At 35.7% G+C, this 18,736-nt stretch overlaps 1 protein-coding gene across 2 annotated transcripts in view; it reads left to right on the forward strand.

Moving 5' to 3' along the window:
• The first annotated feature begins 514 nt into the window (after positions 1 to 514).
• PLCZ1 (phospholipase C zeta 1) overlaps positions 515 to 18,736 on the forward strand; it is a 45,293-nt gene continuing 27,071 nt past the window's right edge. For both annotated transcript variants that reach the window (XM_054632138.2, XM_054632137.2), the window contains exons 1-6: positions 515 to 528; positions 1,090 to 1,213; positions 5,389 to 5,623; positions 12,648 to 12,849; positions 14,465 to 14,609; positions 16,432 to 16,587. In XM_054632138.2, coding sequence (XP_054488113.1) covers positions 515 to 528; positions 1,090 to 1,213; positions 5,389 to 5,623; positions 12,648 to 12,849; positions 14,465 to 14,609; positions 16,432 to 16,587 — 876 coding nt within the window. The remainder of the gene's footprint in view (positions 529 to 1,089; positions 1,214 to 5,388; positions 5,624 to 12,647; positions 12,850 to 14,464; positions 14,610 to 16,431; positions 16,588 to 18,736) is intronic.

Below are 18,736 nucleotides of genomic sequence, written 5' to 3' on the forward strand. Positions count from 1 at the left end.
GGACCCAGCTTTGGTTCCCCAAGGCCCAAAGAAGGGGTTTCCCCCAAAGCTGCTGCAGTGGGTTGGTAGTACAGTGCTCCTGGCTTTTTGGGGGAAGATGTTGTCACCTTGCACCAGAGCAGAGACACCTTGGACAAGCTGGCTGAAGTCCCCGGGAGAATGTTGGCCCCGCTGGCTTGCAAAGGCCTACTCCGCCTCACGCAGCTCCCGCCTTGGCCTGCACTGGGGTGTGGGATATCCTGAGGGTGGGAGATGGCAGATGAGGGCAAGGGTTGGGAGACACTTTGTGCTGGAAGGAAAAGGCCCACGATGGTGGCGGGGTGCTGGAGTGGTGGCAGGAAAGGGCTTGTGCTGGGCACCTGCACTTTGTGACATCACTGCAGCAACACTGGAAGGATGGGGGGCCGAACATTCCATGGCACTCCAGCAGCACACAGGGGCATGAGGAGCCCACTGTGAGCCCAAGCAAGGGCTGGTGATGGCACTGCAGTGAGGGGGCTGGAGCACAGCCACCATGGATGAGAATAGATATCCTTTTTTTCTGCTGCCTTCTCCTCCTCCTCTCCCCTCCCTGCCCTGTGACAGCAGCCATTGGGTCCCCCTGACGTGTCTCCTTCCCCTCAGGCCTGGAGGTGGCCTGGGCACACAGGAGGGTGGTAGGGATGGCCTGGGGCAGCCAGTCCCATCAGCCAGGGCCGGTTGATAAGGTTTGGGTGGGCACAGTGCTGGGGACACTCATTCCTTGGTGTTTCTTGGCATTTCCCACTGTTCCCTGGCGCTGCTGAGGCCCCTCGGCCTCCCCACATTTCCCTCCTCTCACTGCACCCCTTTCTGTACCCTGAGCACCCCCTGATCTCCTTCACTCCCTCCCTTCAGCCCTTCTGGTCACTGACCTCTGAGTCTCTGAGGACAGAGCAAAAATCTCTTCCTGCACACCTGCTGCATTCTCACAAGTCAGATGACAAGGATGTTCTAGAGTATGAGAAAAGGAAAGCACCATCTTCTTAGGTCTAACAAAATGAAACTTCTCCCCCTCATCCCCCCATTAATGGGCAATTTCATGGGCCAGAATCTTCCTTAACTTCATACGTGGTTTTGGAATCTCATTCAGGATGATTTCAAAGATGGGAATATTAATTTTGATGGTTGCATTAGGCTGCTTGAAAAAATGCAAATAAATTTTAATGAAGACCATTTAAAACATATTTTCAAGGTAAGGTGTATGTACATTAAGCAATTAGTAGTTCAGAAGTTCAGTTACACACATCATACCTTTGCTGAATTTTTTCAAGTTAATTTTTCGGGAAATGTATTTCGTGCTAGAGTGGTGTGCAAAATCAGCAAAGATTTTTTTCTCCCCCGGGTCTTTTGTTTCTGTGTAAAATAGATAACCCAAGGCTTGTATTTAAATCACAATCATTCAGATTGAAAAATGCCTCTAAGATCACTGAGTCCAACCATTAATACATTGAAAAGTTCACCTCTAAACCTTGTCCCTAAACACCACATCTACAGGTCTCTTAAATACTTTCAAGGACTGGTGACTCAGACACTTCCCTGGACAGCCTGTTCCAATGCTTGACAACACTTTCAGTGAAGAAATTGTTCCTACTAGCCAGTCTAAACCATCCCTGGCACAATTTGAGTCCACTTCTGCTTGTCCTACTTCTTGGTACTCAGACAAGAGACTAACATCCACATAACTCTGTCTTTCCACCACAACAGATTAGTGTCAGATGGAACACACGTTGATTTTGATTCCCAGGGGTTTTTTGTAACATTACTACACTTAGAAAACGTGAAGCATTCTGGCTTCATCCTATTCAGCTTCTTCTGTGATCAAGCTAATGAGCCCACATGTGTCTGTCTGATGCTGGGTAGAGCCATGAGAGCAACTTCCTCAAAATCCTCTTGCCAGGAGGACAACATGGACTTGTCTGAGCTGCCCAGGCTTTAGATCCAGCACCCATTCATTCTGTTCTCCACTACACCTCTCCTGGAGTATTTAAGAGGTGTGCCTTGAATGGATGGGAATTGCGCTCCAGGGAAAGGATTTGGCCTTGAGATGTGGCAGTGTTTAAGAGATTTCCATAAAGGTTACACCATCCAGCTAGAAACTGGTCTTAGTAAGTTAATTTAGGGTAGGCAAACTACTGCCAAGCAGATCTTGTCCCACTGTTACTGTCATATTTTCTGAAAAATCCCTTTGCCAGGATTTTTTCTCTGAAGCTAAGAACCTTCAGAGAATTGTCTGATTGCTCCTCCTGTGTTTTGCTGCTTTGGAATGTGGTTGGAGATTGTTTATCCAACATGCGAATTGTTTTTACTTAATGACCAATTATGATCTAGCTGTGTCGGGACTCTAGAAGCAGTCACGAGTTTTTAATTAGTATTTTGTTAAGCCTTTTCTTTCAATTTTTTCTCTATTCTTAGTATAGTTTTAGTATAGTATTCTTTAATATAATATAATCTAAAATAATAAATCAGTCTTCTAAAAACATGGAGTCAGATTCTCAATTCCTCCTTTGTCCTGGGGATGCAACAAGTACCACATCCCAGTGAGCATATACTAGAAAACTGTGTGCCTTGGCACATACTGGGTATACATGTTCTTCTTGTAATGACTCAAAAGATGTAAGATTTTCCTTTTACCTCATTCCCCCCCGCCCCCCCCCGCAAAACAGCTGTCTGGTAATGCTGTTTCCCTAAGGGAATGAAAACAAATGTGTATATATATAGAAATACATATTTATTTATTTATTTATTTACACATTTATATACTTTTGAGAATTCTTAAGAATGCTGTAACCAGCTGGCTGATTCTGTCCTGATTTGGCAGAGGAGAATTAACTATGGCAAGTCAGAAGCTTTTAGGTCATTGAGACATAAAACTTAGCAATGCTAAGTTTTCCTCACCCTGTCTTCCTCTCTCATTGTTGTCAAGCCAAGGTAGAACCAGCAGCATGAGCTCAACCCTGGCTGGAGAGGCTTTCTGTGGTTTTGGAACTTGCAAGGAGATATTTGCCAACCTAAAGAACCTCTTGAGAATTTAAAAATACTTCTCACTGTTTTTTCTATCTTTCCCCTACTTTGGTTTCTGGCAGGAGTTTGAGAGTGATCAGCTGTGGGTAGAGAAAAGAATTATTTGAGGGAAGTGACCTGCAAAGAACAAGTCTGATCTAGTTGAGTTTAACAACCTATTATACCCAATAGCTTGATCTAGTTATTTATTGCAGTACTAATAGATGTTCTTTGCTATTTGAGAAAGATTTACAGGTGTTCCGTAGTTTGGGGGCTCAAATATTTAATCAGTGTAATAACACATAAAAATTCAAAGCATTCTGGAAGGGAATCTTACTGACATCATTGTAAGTAACCACACATCAGCAGTTAATCTAATAGTTGCACATAGCAAAATACATTTTATAGAAAACTAATTTTAAGGAATAATCTGCTTTTTTTTCTTGTCTGTTCTCTTTGAGTTTGTTTTACCGTAATACTCTTTTGAGCAGTATGAGCATTAAGGTTTTAAGGAATAATAAATTTTCATATAATTTCTCTCAAGACTCTTTGTCTCTTCTTTTTCTGAACAGCAAAGATTTGATGTGCCTTAATAAAAATAGGAATGACAAAAATCTACCCCCAAAATTGTAAGAATATCTTTTTATAGTGAAATGATTTTTATCACTTTAATTTTTAGAGATCTCTTATGTAGTATTATTGCCTGTATTTCATCAAAAGGCAACTAAAATAGAAACTTTAATTTTTTGCCCAGCTTCTCTTTGTGCCAGTAACTAAGTGAACATCTTCCAAGTCCTGATAGACTGTTTATTGCCAAAATAAGTTGGTATTCTCTTTTCCTGCTTAATGGTTATGAGCAAATTTGCTGTATTGTTAAGAACATTAAAAATTGGATTGAAGATATCAACCTTAGCTGGGGAATTTTTCAGCAGTACTGAAATGTGTATAATTAGCATTTGTACAGAAATATTTTCTTGCTAGTGACTTCTGTTAAAAATCATTATTATTCTCTTTCACAAACTCAAAGCAAATACTGAAGTACTGATTCGTAGGATTTTTTCACTAGAACTCCTCATGAAATTTAATTTTGTACTTGTTTTAGTTATCTAATATATTTTTACTCCTATTGTACTTATTCAGAAGTACAGTAGGAACTTTACTGCTTAGGAAGGAACTGGCAGTGGATCATTAAATTTTAGGTTTTATGCTATGGCTTCAAAACCAATCTAATTTAGCAGCAATCCCAAATCTTGATCAAAGAGCAGGCAGAGCTCAAGTAAGCAATTTCCTGTTTATAGACACTTTGGTGGAAGCCAACCCAGCCATTGTAAGTGCCGTGTTTTGGATGCTGGAACTTGGCCTCTTTGGCACTTTCTGTTTAAGGAGCCAACAATTAGGAATTTTCATCAGCGTGCAGTGATGATCACTGAGGCAGTGGATTGCCATTTGTTTTGGATTTTTGTGAGCAATTTTGTCAGCAGATTTCTCTTAATTTGGCAACTTTTAAGAATAATTCAGGCTAATTTATTCATATTTTGTATGCAGTTACTTATTTTGAGTAGAAAATTTTAAAGGAAAAATTGAATTATTAAACCTGAGAAAAACACAAAAGACAGAAATGGTAAAAAAAAATCATTCTACTCAAATTCTTTTGTCCTTTTCACTTTTCTTTTGACTTTTTTACTGAAACATTGAAATTAATTACTATGCTAACATTTTGTAAGCTCTATGAAAACAAGCTTACAATTCAAGAATTCTGAAAGTGCGAATAATTAACCTAAGTTAAACATTCTGGCTTGTTAAGAACAGAACACGATGCCATAGGTTATTATAAAATATTGTCTTCAAATTTTAATAGTGTTTCTTATTTGAAGTGTTAAAAGACTTGTGTCTCTTGATAACTTGGTCATCCTTATTTCATTTTTAAGATTACTGGTTGATGTTTTTGTATGCAAATTTCACTGACAGTATTTACAATATGATGTCAATAGCTGTTGGAGAGGTATTATACTAAATATATTTTCCACTAGATGAGTTTTATGCTGCACATTTGTTTTAATGCATAGCATTTTAGAGATTTTCTACAATGTATTTTAATATTAAAAATGCATTAAATCTAAATTTATTATACTTATTTAGATGCTAATTATGTCATATGGTCCATTTTACTTTATATAAAATATTTGTAGCACACAAAGTGTAATCTGAAAGTTGAAGAATGTAATCTGATTGTAGTCACTGTTGGATTCTTCTATGATTCTTACTCCTATGGTCAGTTATAAAAAAATGTTTGGTGCATAACTTTGTATATATGAATGTTGTTTTATTGATTTTTTTTAAAAATTTTTTGGTTGCTTTTTTCCTCAGAAAACCATTGACAAACACTCAGGAGATAGAATTAGCATGGACGACTTCAGAGCAATTTATCGAGCTCTTGAACACAGACCTGAATTTGAAGAACTATTCAAGGCTTACTCAATAGATGGCAACATTCTACCTGATGGCCAGCTCCTGAAATTTCTTGCAAAAGAACAATTTCAAACTGAAGCTAATGAAACAACTGCCTTAGAAATTATTATGAAGTATGAACCCATTGATGAAGGTATGCACAGTTAAATTATTTGATATCTAGCTCTGATTTATTGTGCTTCTCTCAATTACTTGGTTTTGCAAAACCTCATCTCTTTATTTATTTTAAAGCATGTCTTTTCATCTATTAATTATTTTTCTTCCTTTGTTTTAATTAATTTTCATGGTGCCCTCCTTTCTCTTCTCTCTCCTTTTTTCTGTCATTTTTTAATCTTTTCTTTCTAGTCCTTCTATAATTCTGTCCTTCAACTCATTACAAATAATTTCCAATTTGTTTTTCTTAAGGTTCTTATCTGCCATTTTTCTTGTCTGCTCATTACCTGTCTTCTCTACCTTGAGTCATTTAGTGATAATGCAAGGCTTCAGACAAGACTTTGATGTCCCTCTGACTTCCTTGCAGAAGCACCGTGTAAGATTTTCAGAGGCGCCTGGTCACCCTTTCTGATTCCCTAGAACTCTGAGATGAGGAGGGGTTCATAAATCTCTAACATGTTCTTCACCTATTTCAAGGTGCCCCAAGCTGAAGTGTAACACTTCTGCTGAGCTTCGCTGATTTCAGCTTGTGGCAAAATTTACCACTGGGCTATGAAAAGGATATAGCTGCATTTTGTTGGAAGCTGTTATTTAATTCAGTGGAATGTGTTTAATCTTTATTTCCTTGGTTCCCAGTCTTTGGAAATGGGTGGAATTGATAACTGGTTAAGAAAAAAAAAGGAGAAAATATTTCTTCTGGGATAAAATCCTGGGGTTTTCTATGTTGACCTGTGGTGAAAGAAGAAAATGAAAAATGCCACTTTTTCAATGAGAAACAAAAGAACATTTGGTGTTTCATTAAGAGACACTTACTGTGCAGTAATAGCTGCAAAACACGTGACTCCTTATGCCCTTACTCTTTGAGGTTGCTTTTCAAATTTGACTGTATTTTATTGGACATATTCTACTGTTTCAGAAGAAGTAATGTGTACTAATTGTACAAGTTACCAGTTTGAAAGGTTCCTGTTATTAACAGGTAATTTTGTGTTACCTGTTTTGATGGGAAAGTTAAAAGCTATAACACAGTTAAACAATGAAAAAACTTGAGTCCATTGCAAAACACCTTTGTAAATATCAACTGATGTTTCTATAGGTATAATTTGATGTCTGGTTTAAATTTCAGATGCTGAGCCAAATTCTTGTTTGTTTCTTCACCTGTGATAAATTTGTTTGTCTCGTAATTGGAAATAATCTTGTTGAGCAAAATAATCTCTGTATTGTTCATGGTCCTTTGAGTGAATTCAAACTCCCACTCAGACATATTTATTGAAAAGTTCCAGTTATGATTGACATGAGAGATGATTCATATGGTATTGTGATAGACCATTTTGTGCAACTGTCATTCTGAATTTGCTACAGAACATTCTTCATCAGGATGATCTGTTGGACTCATCTATCACCCTTGCCCTGTGCTTTACAGAGAGGGAAAAAGGCAGGTTTTGACATTTGATTGACAGGTTTGCTAATAGTAATAACCATTCTCTCATCAATGTGATAGCACTGGTATGTCAAGATTAAAACAACTAAGATGAAAGCAATGACTACATTTTACATATAAATTAAATAAATCCATTTATGGCATTTAGTGCATCCTTAACATTTGTGCAGAGAGATTCCCAAATATATTGGGCCAGATAACTCTGAATTTACTCTCTGTGGGTACCATAACTACTTCAGGAACGAATTACTCTTTCATTTTTGTTATACAATTTAAATGCCTAATGTCAAAATGCTGCACTAACAGATTTTTTCATGTGTATGCTAAAAGCTTGCATTTTTGGCAGAAAGAGCCATTTCTATGGAATTGATCACAAAATATGAATATGTGATTCACACCTGACATTTATGTCTTACTAACACCCAAATTTCAGTTTTGTTCTTCCCAAACATCCCATTATCTGCCCATTTTACTATTAGCTTTGAATAGAAGCCTTGACTCATTAAATGAGGTTAAAGAAAACATGCCAACTAAATGCATTTTTTTTTAGCTTGGTATATATGTCTTTTTAAAAAAAATACTTCTTATTTACATGGATAGGATTAGAGGCAGAGTGAGGATAAGAAGATGCATCCCATTATTATTTATAATGTAGTGCCACTCAAAGACTCTACCCCTGCCTATTTTACTCAAAGACTCTACCCCTGCCTATTTTACTGCTAGGCAATACAAAAACAGGGCAAAAATGCAATCCTGTCTTAAAAAACCAGCTTGCTTTGTAAATAACAATATAAGCCTGGTGCATCTGTCAGATAAGGACTTTGAGTAATCCAGAATGTGTTTGTGAAGCAAAATACTGTCTTCCATTTATTCTAGTATACACAGTCATGAGGGGTTTTTTGGGTTTTTTTGTGCATGTGTGTGAGAGACAGAGCAGGATGTAGAGCAGAAATTTGCAGAAGAGAACATTTGATCCCATTGGCCAATGTAAATCAAATTTAATAAAGCAGACATCTCTGTCAAAGTCCTACAGATTTCATAAAAAATCATATGAAGCAAGAAAGATGAGTTAAAATCTCAACAAAGACAATGGCTGTGGCTGGATTTGTGAGACACAATAGTTCAGATGAACGAAAGGGTGTGTAAATACCCAGTCTCAGGGCAAATTTTCAAAAGGTGATTATGAGATATAAGCCCTTAGGAAACTGAACTGAACTGTTCAGACAGATACTTTATTCGAGTATGCACCAGTTATGGGTGTATGTAAGGTAGAAAAAAAAGCCTCCCTATAATGTAAACTCAGAGTAGAAAAGGAATAACTGTATTTTTACTTTAAGGAATAATACTTTAGTCAGGGAAATACTTCCTTCTTTACAGCTCCCTTAGAGCATGAATGTTCATTCTGATGTGAAGTAGTCAAATTTCACAGTATGAAATTCCATCTGATGATGTTTCTGCCTGACTTTTAACAATGATTGAAAGCTTCCTCCTTCCAGTACAGCAGAGGAACACCCTGGTCTCTGCAGGTCTTTCTCATGAGTTCCCCCCTAAAATTCCCAGTAAATATATCTGTACCCACTTTACTATCTCTGGGTGCCAAGTAATGTAGCTATTTAATTACTAATTCAGCTCCTAGGAAATAAAGAGCACACATACATTTAAAACCATGGGAAACACCTTTCTCCCCATTTCCTAGTCCCAAATTCAGTTCAGGCTCTTCTCTCCCCCACAACCCACTCTCTACTTCAGAAGGACTGTAGGTTGTACTCAGTCCCTCCAGTGCTGTTTTTTTTGGGTTTGGATTGAAGGCACTTGAGATGGTAGTTTATGTTTGGACTCAAGTGTTTATTATTTTTTATTAGTAAAACAGTCTTATTACTGTGACTTTGGCAGTTTTTCATTAGCAGGCACAAAATGGCTAACAATCTTTTGTTACAAGGTCTTTTAAGAATAAACTTTTTAATTAAGAGCTGACACCTGGATTATTTTCCCTTTTAACCCGACAACTGATCCCAAAGAGCCCCCAGTGTGGACTTTTCTGCCCAATTACAAAATGCCACCTAAACTCATAAAGAAGAAGGAAGAAGAAGCATGAAGAAGAAATTCAGGACGACACCTTGTTTCTTTCATTTTGCTTTTATCCACAACATACTAAAAATTTTAAAACCTCAATTTCTCACCAAGTGATGCACCTACACTACTCTCTATATTCCACTCCAGGAGGAAACAGTTCTTGCAGAGGCTCTGGCCAGTGCAGAGTGATTTCTTACTTGTTTTCTCTGCTGCAGTGTGGGTACCCTACAGGCCTTCAGGGCAGCAAATATCTTATGAAAGTTTCCAATTTTTTCTTTCCAGAGAGGAAGAAAAATACTTTCAAAGAAGTTCCAAGATAAATAAGAAAGCGGAATGTAATAAACACTGAAAATAATGTATAATGTAGTCAGAGTCTTTCAAATACTCAGATTATATCCATAATTCCTCTCTGATGTGACAGTATTTGTATATATGGCAGACCTGGAGTTTACCTTAACAGGAGGAATGAGAAAAATAATTTTTTCTTAAATCAGATTGAAAAAAACCCCAAACCATATAAAAGACTATTGCTAATAAAATGAATTCCACACTATCCAAAAGAGGGGGGCAAGAAAAAAAATCATTGAACTTTGTGAACAGAAAGAGGCAATGAGAAGACAGAAATCTTTTCTTGCCTTCCCTTTCTACAAGGAATGGATATGTGTGTGCACACTAGCTACTGCTAAAAGGTCCTAATGGAGAAAAAGACTGAGGTTCCTCAGGGGGAGAAATGTAAGGCCTTGATGAAAGTCTTTTCACTGTGGAATAGTTATGGAGATGAATTCCCATTTCCTTTAATGGAGAAGCAGAAAATGTCTGTAAATGGTCAGAAAATAGTGTGACTGGGCTATTGCTCAGAAATGTAAGGGCCTGAAATAAGCTCTGTAAAAATACAAAGATTTTTATTCTGTTGATTGGAGACATGAGCTGAATGTTTTATTGAAGTCCATATTGACTAACAAAACAATGCTAGATGTTCATTTTTGGGGGATTATGCTCATCAGCATATTTACATAAACATTAATTTCTCTTGAGAATATTGCAGTTAACTTTTGTCGATGACAAGAACAGCCAGGAAAAGCATCATAAATAATTCAGAAAAAAAAGCAAGACTTTGAAAAGCCAGGATTTTTCACTAATTTAATAAATAAATGCAGTAAAGGTAAGAATTGTTAGAAAATAAAAAAATGCACACACACACACACACACACACACACACACACACACACACACAAATAGTTACTAGCTCTACTTGTAATTGCTCAGAGAAATAGACAGACTGTGAAAAATAAATGAATCAGAAATGAAATCCAGACAGTTCATGTAATTCATTGTAAGCAAAGAATACAGGATGAGTGTATTATGTTTTAAATAACATTAAAAAAATTCAAAATGAATTTTAAAGAGACAGAAAGTAGAAAATTAATTCAGTTGTTACAAGTATAGAACAATATAACATGGACATGTGGATAAATCTAAGTCAAGATACTAAATAGGATACTCTTTTCAAGAGTCATCAGGGTGGCAAGAAGTCATCCTGCAAATCTTTTAGTTAAAAGACCAAAGAAATTCCTCTGTAATAGTATTAATATTATTTATTAATATTAGTAAGATCTCAGTCGAAAATACGGATAAAACAGGGTAGGACCTTCTTAAATGATGTAATCAGGTCAGTGAAGACAGGTTGACAAATCCAAGTTCTTAGAAAATTGACTGTAACAAGCTTGGCTAATACAAGTCAAAGGTTACTTTTGAAAATAGGGGGCAAATGAATGATGAATTGAAAGACTGGAAAAGATCAAATGTAATATCTATTTTAGAAAGGGAACATCCAAGCAACTAGACTCTGTCAGTTACTAGAAAAAAAAATGGAGCAAATAATAAATATGTAAACTCTACTAGGATGGTAAAGGTGAGTAGCAGTTTCATGTTTTTTCCTTAGAAGGATTAACAGCACTGGTGGATAACAGAAAAATGAAAATTATCAGAAATCTGAAACAGAAAGATGCTCTGGCTTGGATTTGTTTTTGTGGAAAGCACTGGAAGGAGGCAAGTGTGAGAGCAGTTTTCATCAGTGAAAGAGCGTGGAAACAGAGGAGAGGAATAATACCAAACTGATAAAATATTTTGGACAGCAAGGAAGTTTCAGGGTAAACTTCTGTTTCCTAATGATGGAAAATGTCCTGAAAATAAGGTTATTTAGCTGTTGAAATGGTTTTACTGGGTTGTCTGTGGATTCTTGATCAATGGAAGTGTGGAAGAATAATTTCAGAAAGACTTCTGGTAGGAATAACAGTGGTGCGGTGAATGTATGTTTGATGTCTGGATGGCCTTCTGTTTTTCTTTATCATTGTAAAACATTGCAAGTTTTCTAGTTCAAAGACCTGTGTAATTGAGAAATAATTATTTTCTGTAAATTCTCATTCAGGTGTAAAACTTTCACTCTGATACACCCTGAAGATTGATAATAGCAATTCTAACTTGTGCATTCTGATACTTACAGCTGTAGTAAGAATTACAGGGCAGAAAAGGGGGTTTTCCTGCAGGTATTTCCAGTCCTCAAGCTGGTATACATTGATTTTTAAGTTATTGTTAGCATAAAATAATCTTGGATTATTTACTGCTTGTTCACTACTGGCCTGCTATGATGACAATAAAGTTATTTTAGAGTAAGAACTGGGCAAAATCCCTCCTAATTCAAACTATGTTTTGAAGCAAAGCTGTCTTTTGAGATTATATCATTTGCAAAATGACTGCATTTGAAACAGGACATTGGGAGCAGTAGCTGGCAGTGTAATGGCTCTGTTTGCCATTAAATCAGTCAAAAGCAGAACAAATGGGATGACTATCACTGGGATGGACTCAATTAGTTAATTTTGTTTTAAATGCGGTAGTGTAATAAGCTTGATTTGCAAATCATCTGTATGGGCAGTAAATTCTTTTGTTAAGATGCTATTTTTATTTCAAATATTTCTAAACATGATTTGATCAATATTTATTTGAAATTTTCCACCCCTGGAGAAGATATTTGGTGCTAGGAGTCATAGTTTCTGCAAGATTATATTGAGAATTTCTAACTGAATTTTAGAGAACAATCCTGGTTCTCTTAAAAGGGAAAAGAAGATTCTCTTATCTCATTGTCTGGCATGTCATGTTACTTTCCAAATTAAATAACAAATATTTTACTTTATATTTAATCAGGACTACTGAAAACTCTTCCTACTGCTGTCCGTAGAAAAATATAAGTGTCAAAACACATTTATTTCCTCTCAGAAGTTTGAACCACAGCAATTCAGCTCCAGAGTCACATGTATCTGATTTTTGAGTTATTTATACATTTGTTATGAACTTTAAAATTGCAGGGAAAGTGTTGTGCTGTATAACCTTCAGCAGTGTTCAGAATTGGCTATTAAAAAAAATTTCAGAAAGGACATAGATATAACCATCAGAGTGGCTTCCTTACAGAGATGTTTTTCCTTTTGTTTTTGTGCAGTGAGGAAGAGAAGGCAGATGTCATTTGAAGGATTTATAAGGTACATGAAGTCAGATGAATGTTCAATATTTAAATACCAGCACAGGAGCGTCTATCAAGACATGACCCAGCCATTGTGTGACTATTTTATTTCATCTTCTCACAACACCTACTTGATAGCTGACCAACTAATGGGACCCAGTGATTTATGGGGATATAGCAGGTATTTAGACATTGTTTTTTAATATTTTAAATATTCTTTGGCTTTTTTGAAATGAATGCTAAGTCACATACAATCGTACTTGGCAATAAGGGACAAAGCCATCAAAGATACAAGTTGAAAATGTGAGAGTAGTATTTTATTTTATGTGCACACTTTTCAATACATTTGCCAAACCATCTGTTCATAGTCTGGAAACAATTTATTTTTTTCACTTACATCTCAGAAAGTCAACCTTGCAGCAAATGAAATCTATAGTATGGTGTAGAGTACATTATTAAATCAGTTTTTAATCTCAACACACTGTGCAAAAATAAATAACTGCCTGAAAGAAAGGTAAAAATCCTGGGCAAGCTCTAATCTGTTCAATATAGAGGATGTGTGTTGGAGTATATCTGTGTAAGGAACATATGTGGTCAGTGCATGTGGGCAGTTTAGAAGCAACAAAAACAACAAAACGTGGGCATTCAAGCAGCCAGCAGGGGAGGACCCTCTGCAGGGTGTGAGTCCAGGAGGAGGAGGACCAGGATGGCAGGGAAGGTGGAAATGCATTGTGTAACAAAGGCAACACTGAGGGCAGGATATATTAAGAATTAGGAAGAGGTGTGTCTAGAATTCCTATTATTTGTACTGCTTTAGTGAAGAGAAAGCAGCTGGAACCATCATCTATCTGAACTCTTTTTTTTTTGGTTGCTCTCATAATGTTCTATAGTGACCTGCAAATACCAGAAACAAATACTGAATATATACTGAAACATATATATATTCTGAAATATCAGAAACATAAATACTGAAACACAAATACTGAATTATTAACAGTATTTAAAATTCCATTATGTGAATGCTGCATTGCTGAAAGTAATTGCAAGGAGGGTATAGCCCCCCCTCTTTTCCTCTTTATCTATTATTTGTGTGAGGAAAATGCTAAAATCAGCTAGAGGCATATTTGACATATTGTTAATGTGTGAAAAGCAGCGTGTAAAAGACAGATTGGTAATTAAGTAAAACGGTTTATAAGGAATGTTTCAGTTAGTTGCAAGTCAAATATTAGAAACCTAAGAATTTAAGGGACGCCACTAATTTATTAAAATTAAAGCAGGAAAGTCAAGGTGCCTGAGAAACTTTAGCACTCCCTCTTAGAAATGTGGGCTGGAGAGAACTGACTTATGTAAAGACCAAGTGCAACCTGATTCTCTAAGTGCAATGGATTTTTAAACACAGGCATTCTCAAAATTGCAAGCAAGTTTGGAAGAGTAACAAAAGACCATTTAAAATATTTATTCTTTTGTTTTAAGTGAAAATTTGTCTTTATTCCAAAATTCCTTTATTGAAATCTATGACCCTTGTTTTTAGTCTTTTAAGGAAGACAATTCAGGTAATCCCATATTCTTTAATGCTCTAATAAAGTTTATTACATAACACACCTAAAATAAACAACAGAAAGTATGTCTGTCTCATAAATGTAAAATTCTGTGGGATTTCTTTTTATTTATGATGAAAATGAGGTGGTTTTTCTGTAATTAATCACTGTGCTTGTAATCAGAAATACAGCAACTTGTATAAAAAAGTGTGGTATCTTTCTTTTGGCTGTGAAATGATTTCTCTTTTTCTTCTGAAGTGCTCTCTTAAAAGGATGTCGTTGCCTGGAGATTGACTGCTGGGATGGCCACAACAATGAACCTATTGTGTATCATGGTCACACTTTAACAAGCAAAATCCCATTTCGTTCTGTAATTCACGTGATTGACAAGTTTGCATTTATGGTATGTATAGATATATGTCTACAGAAATAAGTTGGGATGGTGGCTTTGACTAAGCCAGGGACACGGCTCTTATAGATTCTCCAGGGTAAAAAAAATATGAAACAGAGCCTGTGGCAATGGGCATTGTTAAAATTAATTACAGAGCAATTGTGCTATGTATTCTTAATGTATTTTAAAAACTTTTAAAAGAATCATAATCATTTTTCCCGATAATGAATATACACCAAACTTAGTGCAAAGGATCCATGTGATCTTACTCAGCTTCTTAGGTGTAATTCTCATGTGAGATCATTTAAACAAGGATTGAATAAAAATGGAAGAGCTACTTTAGAATTGGTCTGATGTTTTTCTCCTTTTTTATATCTTTTAAAGGTCTTTGTGTCACTTGTTCTTCTGCTGCTATCACTCTGTCTTATATCCTATGTGAGAATTTATGAAATAGACAAAAATTTTAGATAATAGATGAGTCTGAGATTTTGTTTTCCATTTCCTCTCTTTTTATTTTGAATGTTGACCTGATAAATATTAACAGCTACTGATTTTTTTTGGTCAAGTGACTCACAGGGCAAGGTTCTTTCTGCCTATCTCTGGAAAAGCACTGAAATCTGGAGAGATTTTGGCACTGTCTCAGGCTTTTGTATAGGCTTTTGGCAAAACTCCTGCTCAAAGGAAGTGCTGTATTACTGTTAATACAAATCTCAGAATCAGGCCAGCATTATGTGTGTGAATTTATACATCCAAAATCATAAATTTATGTGGATTTTTACACATATGTGTTATTAACCTTCTCAGTGCTAATGAAAGATGTATTTTTTCTGTTCTGTTTTCTATATACAATTTAATTAATCTCTGATTTTAAAAGTGAAATTAAAACCATGATTTTATCCCACTGTTTTTCAAAACTCATTGGATATAACTCTCCTATTCTTGCTAATACACAACATATTGTGCTTAACTCAAATGCAAACTTCATTTCTCAAGCCCAAGTGCCAATGAGATGATAAAATCACAAGAGGTAATGGTTGATACCAGCTGTCCCTGCAGGCTGAGCTCTGCTTCTCTTAACAAAAGCTCATGGGACAAAATGTAAAGACAGGAGAAAATAAAATGGTGTTTTCCTTATTGATAATTTAGGTCCTGCCTGAGCAAAGATTTCATTCGGACTATGGGTTTGGTAGCCACCAGTATTACTGGCAACTTCTGAGATTTATTTATATGTTTAAATGGATATGTTTCTTTTGAGTTATTATCTAAGTTTTACTCAATTTCCCCTTTTCACCTTTTACCTTATATTTTTACTCAATTACCCTTGCTTGAGTACTATGATGAGTAAAGTGCAGACTGTCCCTAGAAATGTTTATGGTATTATTAAAAATAAAAAAATGCATAGCTTGTCTTTGCAAAAGCAGTAATTTCTAAACAAGCTTTGGGGAGACTATCAGCTTGAAAAGTAATTAAAAAAATCTGTCATAAACTAAAGCAAAAGACATTTAATCCTGCTTTATGTTGTCAATTTTAATTTTAGAATTTGATTTACCTTTTAAAACCAAAACAAAGCAGTTCTTTTTACACCTCTGCCTATGTCCAGCTCTGCTTTAGCTTTCTGAAGGTGCATTTTTTTCTTCTTCAATTGTTCTTTCTCTTTTTCAAAAATGTGAGCTTTTTTATTGTCTTACTAACCTGAAACAACTGATCTATATCCAGAACGCTTTGAAAATGAAGGTAAATACAGATTGCCGGGGGACTTTTGTAATGTGTTTTGGAAAAGCAATTATTCTTATTTTTATTTATTAATAATAAAATCCCAAAATTATGTTTCCAGTCATCTCCCTATCCAGTTGTACTGTCTTTGGAAAACCACTGCAGCCCTAAACAGCAGGAAGTGATGGCAATGTGCTTGAAAAGTGTTCTAGGTGACAAACTTCTTTCTGCACCACTTGGTGGTGAGGTAGATATGACAAAACTGCCTTCTCCTGAGGTAATAAGTTTTCATTTTTCTCTATAAAAGAAATGGAAAAAATTGTGGGGTTCTTCATTATTTTGTTTTTAATCCTCTGGAACTGAATTTATGAATCACATCTGGTGTCAGAAATAGACTTCAGTTAGTAACAAAAAAATTTAAACAGCAGAAAAAAGCCCCATGGAAAGATGCACATGTTGGTGTATCTGTTATCTGCTGATTTATTTTTTCTTGCTTGAATTGAAGGAAATTCCTGAAATTTAAACTTGTTATTGAATTGGAAACCTGAACCAGCTTTTTTTTTTTTTTTTGTCAGTAACAGTGACAATGAAGCTTTTTCTTGGTGTTCTGCTACTGCAAAGCCATTCTCTTTCTCAGTGTGTTTCTCCCCAAGACAGTGTTCCTCAGCTGGTGGCCTGAGACCTCTGGGATATTAACTCAGAAAAGGCAATTAGATGGGTGTTGAAAATTTTATTGCAAGCTAAAACAAATAAATTTCCACTGTTCCAGTCTTTGCACATAATTTTCTTTCAAGGACAATTTCTTTTTTAAAATCTCTTGTAGCACAAATACATGCATATATACAAAATACTTATTTAGGCTTGTCACTGTTGCTAGTGATAGCTATATTTTAGACTTTTTTTTTTACAGTAGCTAAAAAAAATGCAAATGAAAATGTGGGGAGGAAGCACTGTCATAAGGAAAAACAACATACACAAAAGGTTGTAATTTTCAAAGGATTTGTTAAAGAAAAATATTTTTGAAGCACTCTTTCCAGAAGATGTGTTAAAGTATTACCATATTCTTCTATTTCCATAAAAATGTTGTTATAAATTTATTTAATAGTCACATTTATCTGCCTTTTATTTTTATTGTAGCATTATATTTTATTACATCACAGTGTCCAATACAATTTTGAAGCCTTAAAAACTGCTTTTTCAATTAGGAAAAAATAGAAACTATACCAAACAGGAGGGCTTGTTTTAAAGCTTCTCAAAACATGGCTAGATTCAGTGTAGGAGATGTCCAAAGATCATACACCCTCTGAAGCAAGCACAAAAGCAGTGAACATGGAATCACTGAATCACTTAAAAATATTACTGTCTATGATATATGTCTCTTATCATATGGTTGCTGTGATATAGGGAATTCATACTTTATATTTCCGTAGCTTAGAGTTTTCATGAGTCATTTTTGCCCAAAAATGGATTGCTGGGTCTATAAGTATGGAAATGCTGACAGGTGAGATTCATTCTCCTGAACTTTCAACATATTAAAGAATTGCAAGACATTTTCCATCTGTGCAAGGTGTAAGGATTACCTAAATACCACCACTGTCCTCAGCTGGTTACAAAAGTTTGAATTTAATAAATTATTATCTTGAGAATGAACATAAATTAGGATCATCTCCATTTCTCCTAAAAGTACTTATCAAGCATGTTAGAAAAATCACTAGGATTTTACCTAGCAATGGAAATATGTAGCTATGACAGAATTTGTAAATTCAGTAGTCAGCTTGACTTTTGGCTGGCATCCTTTTGAAAAACAACTTTTGGTCCATGTTCAAAAGGAGTTTAGTGACATCACATCTTTAAAGCTTGGGACCTTGTGCATTTTCAAGGCCTGGGTAAATTTATTATGATTTTAGAAAACCAAATTCTGAATTTTGTCTTCAGACTGCTTTGCTTAAGCTGTGCAAAGGAGATGATACAGAATCATAAATGATGAATTTAAAATGCTCTTTGTGGGAAGGATTCTCAGTTAGTGTGGAAAAAACCCTCTGTCACCTATATATTTACTGTTCCACTTTTTTCAAGATGGAGCATGAGCAAGAATAGCGAAAAAGCCACCTCAGTGTTCTTCAAGATCAGAATTAAATGGTTCTCTTGTGTGTACATGAAGTGGGAAACCACGCAGTTTATCACAACACTTCAGAGAAACATTTCCCAGTTACAGGTTCCTTTTAGGTTTTGGAGGCTTCCATGGAAATTATTTTCTCTTCTCTTATATGGACAATCTTCTCCTTCCTTCTTTAAGTAGATCTTGAGCTATTCCCTTGTCCACTGAGATGATTTTGTGTGTGTGGAAGGAGGTTAAAATGAGGAACAAACCCACTCTTAGGTGGCTCCTTGGACCACCTTGCAATGAGGTGTCCTACCATTGTAAT

Source organism: Agelaius phoeniceus, chromosome 5, assembly GCF_051311805.1.
Source record: "Agelaius phoeniceus isolate bAgePho1 chromosome 5, bAgePho1.hap1, whole genome shotgun sequence".
Lineage (NCBI taxonomy): Eukaryota > Metazoa > Chordata > Aves > Passeriformes > Icteridae > Agelaius > Agelaius phoeniceus.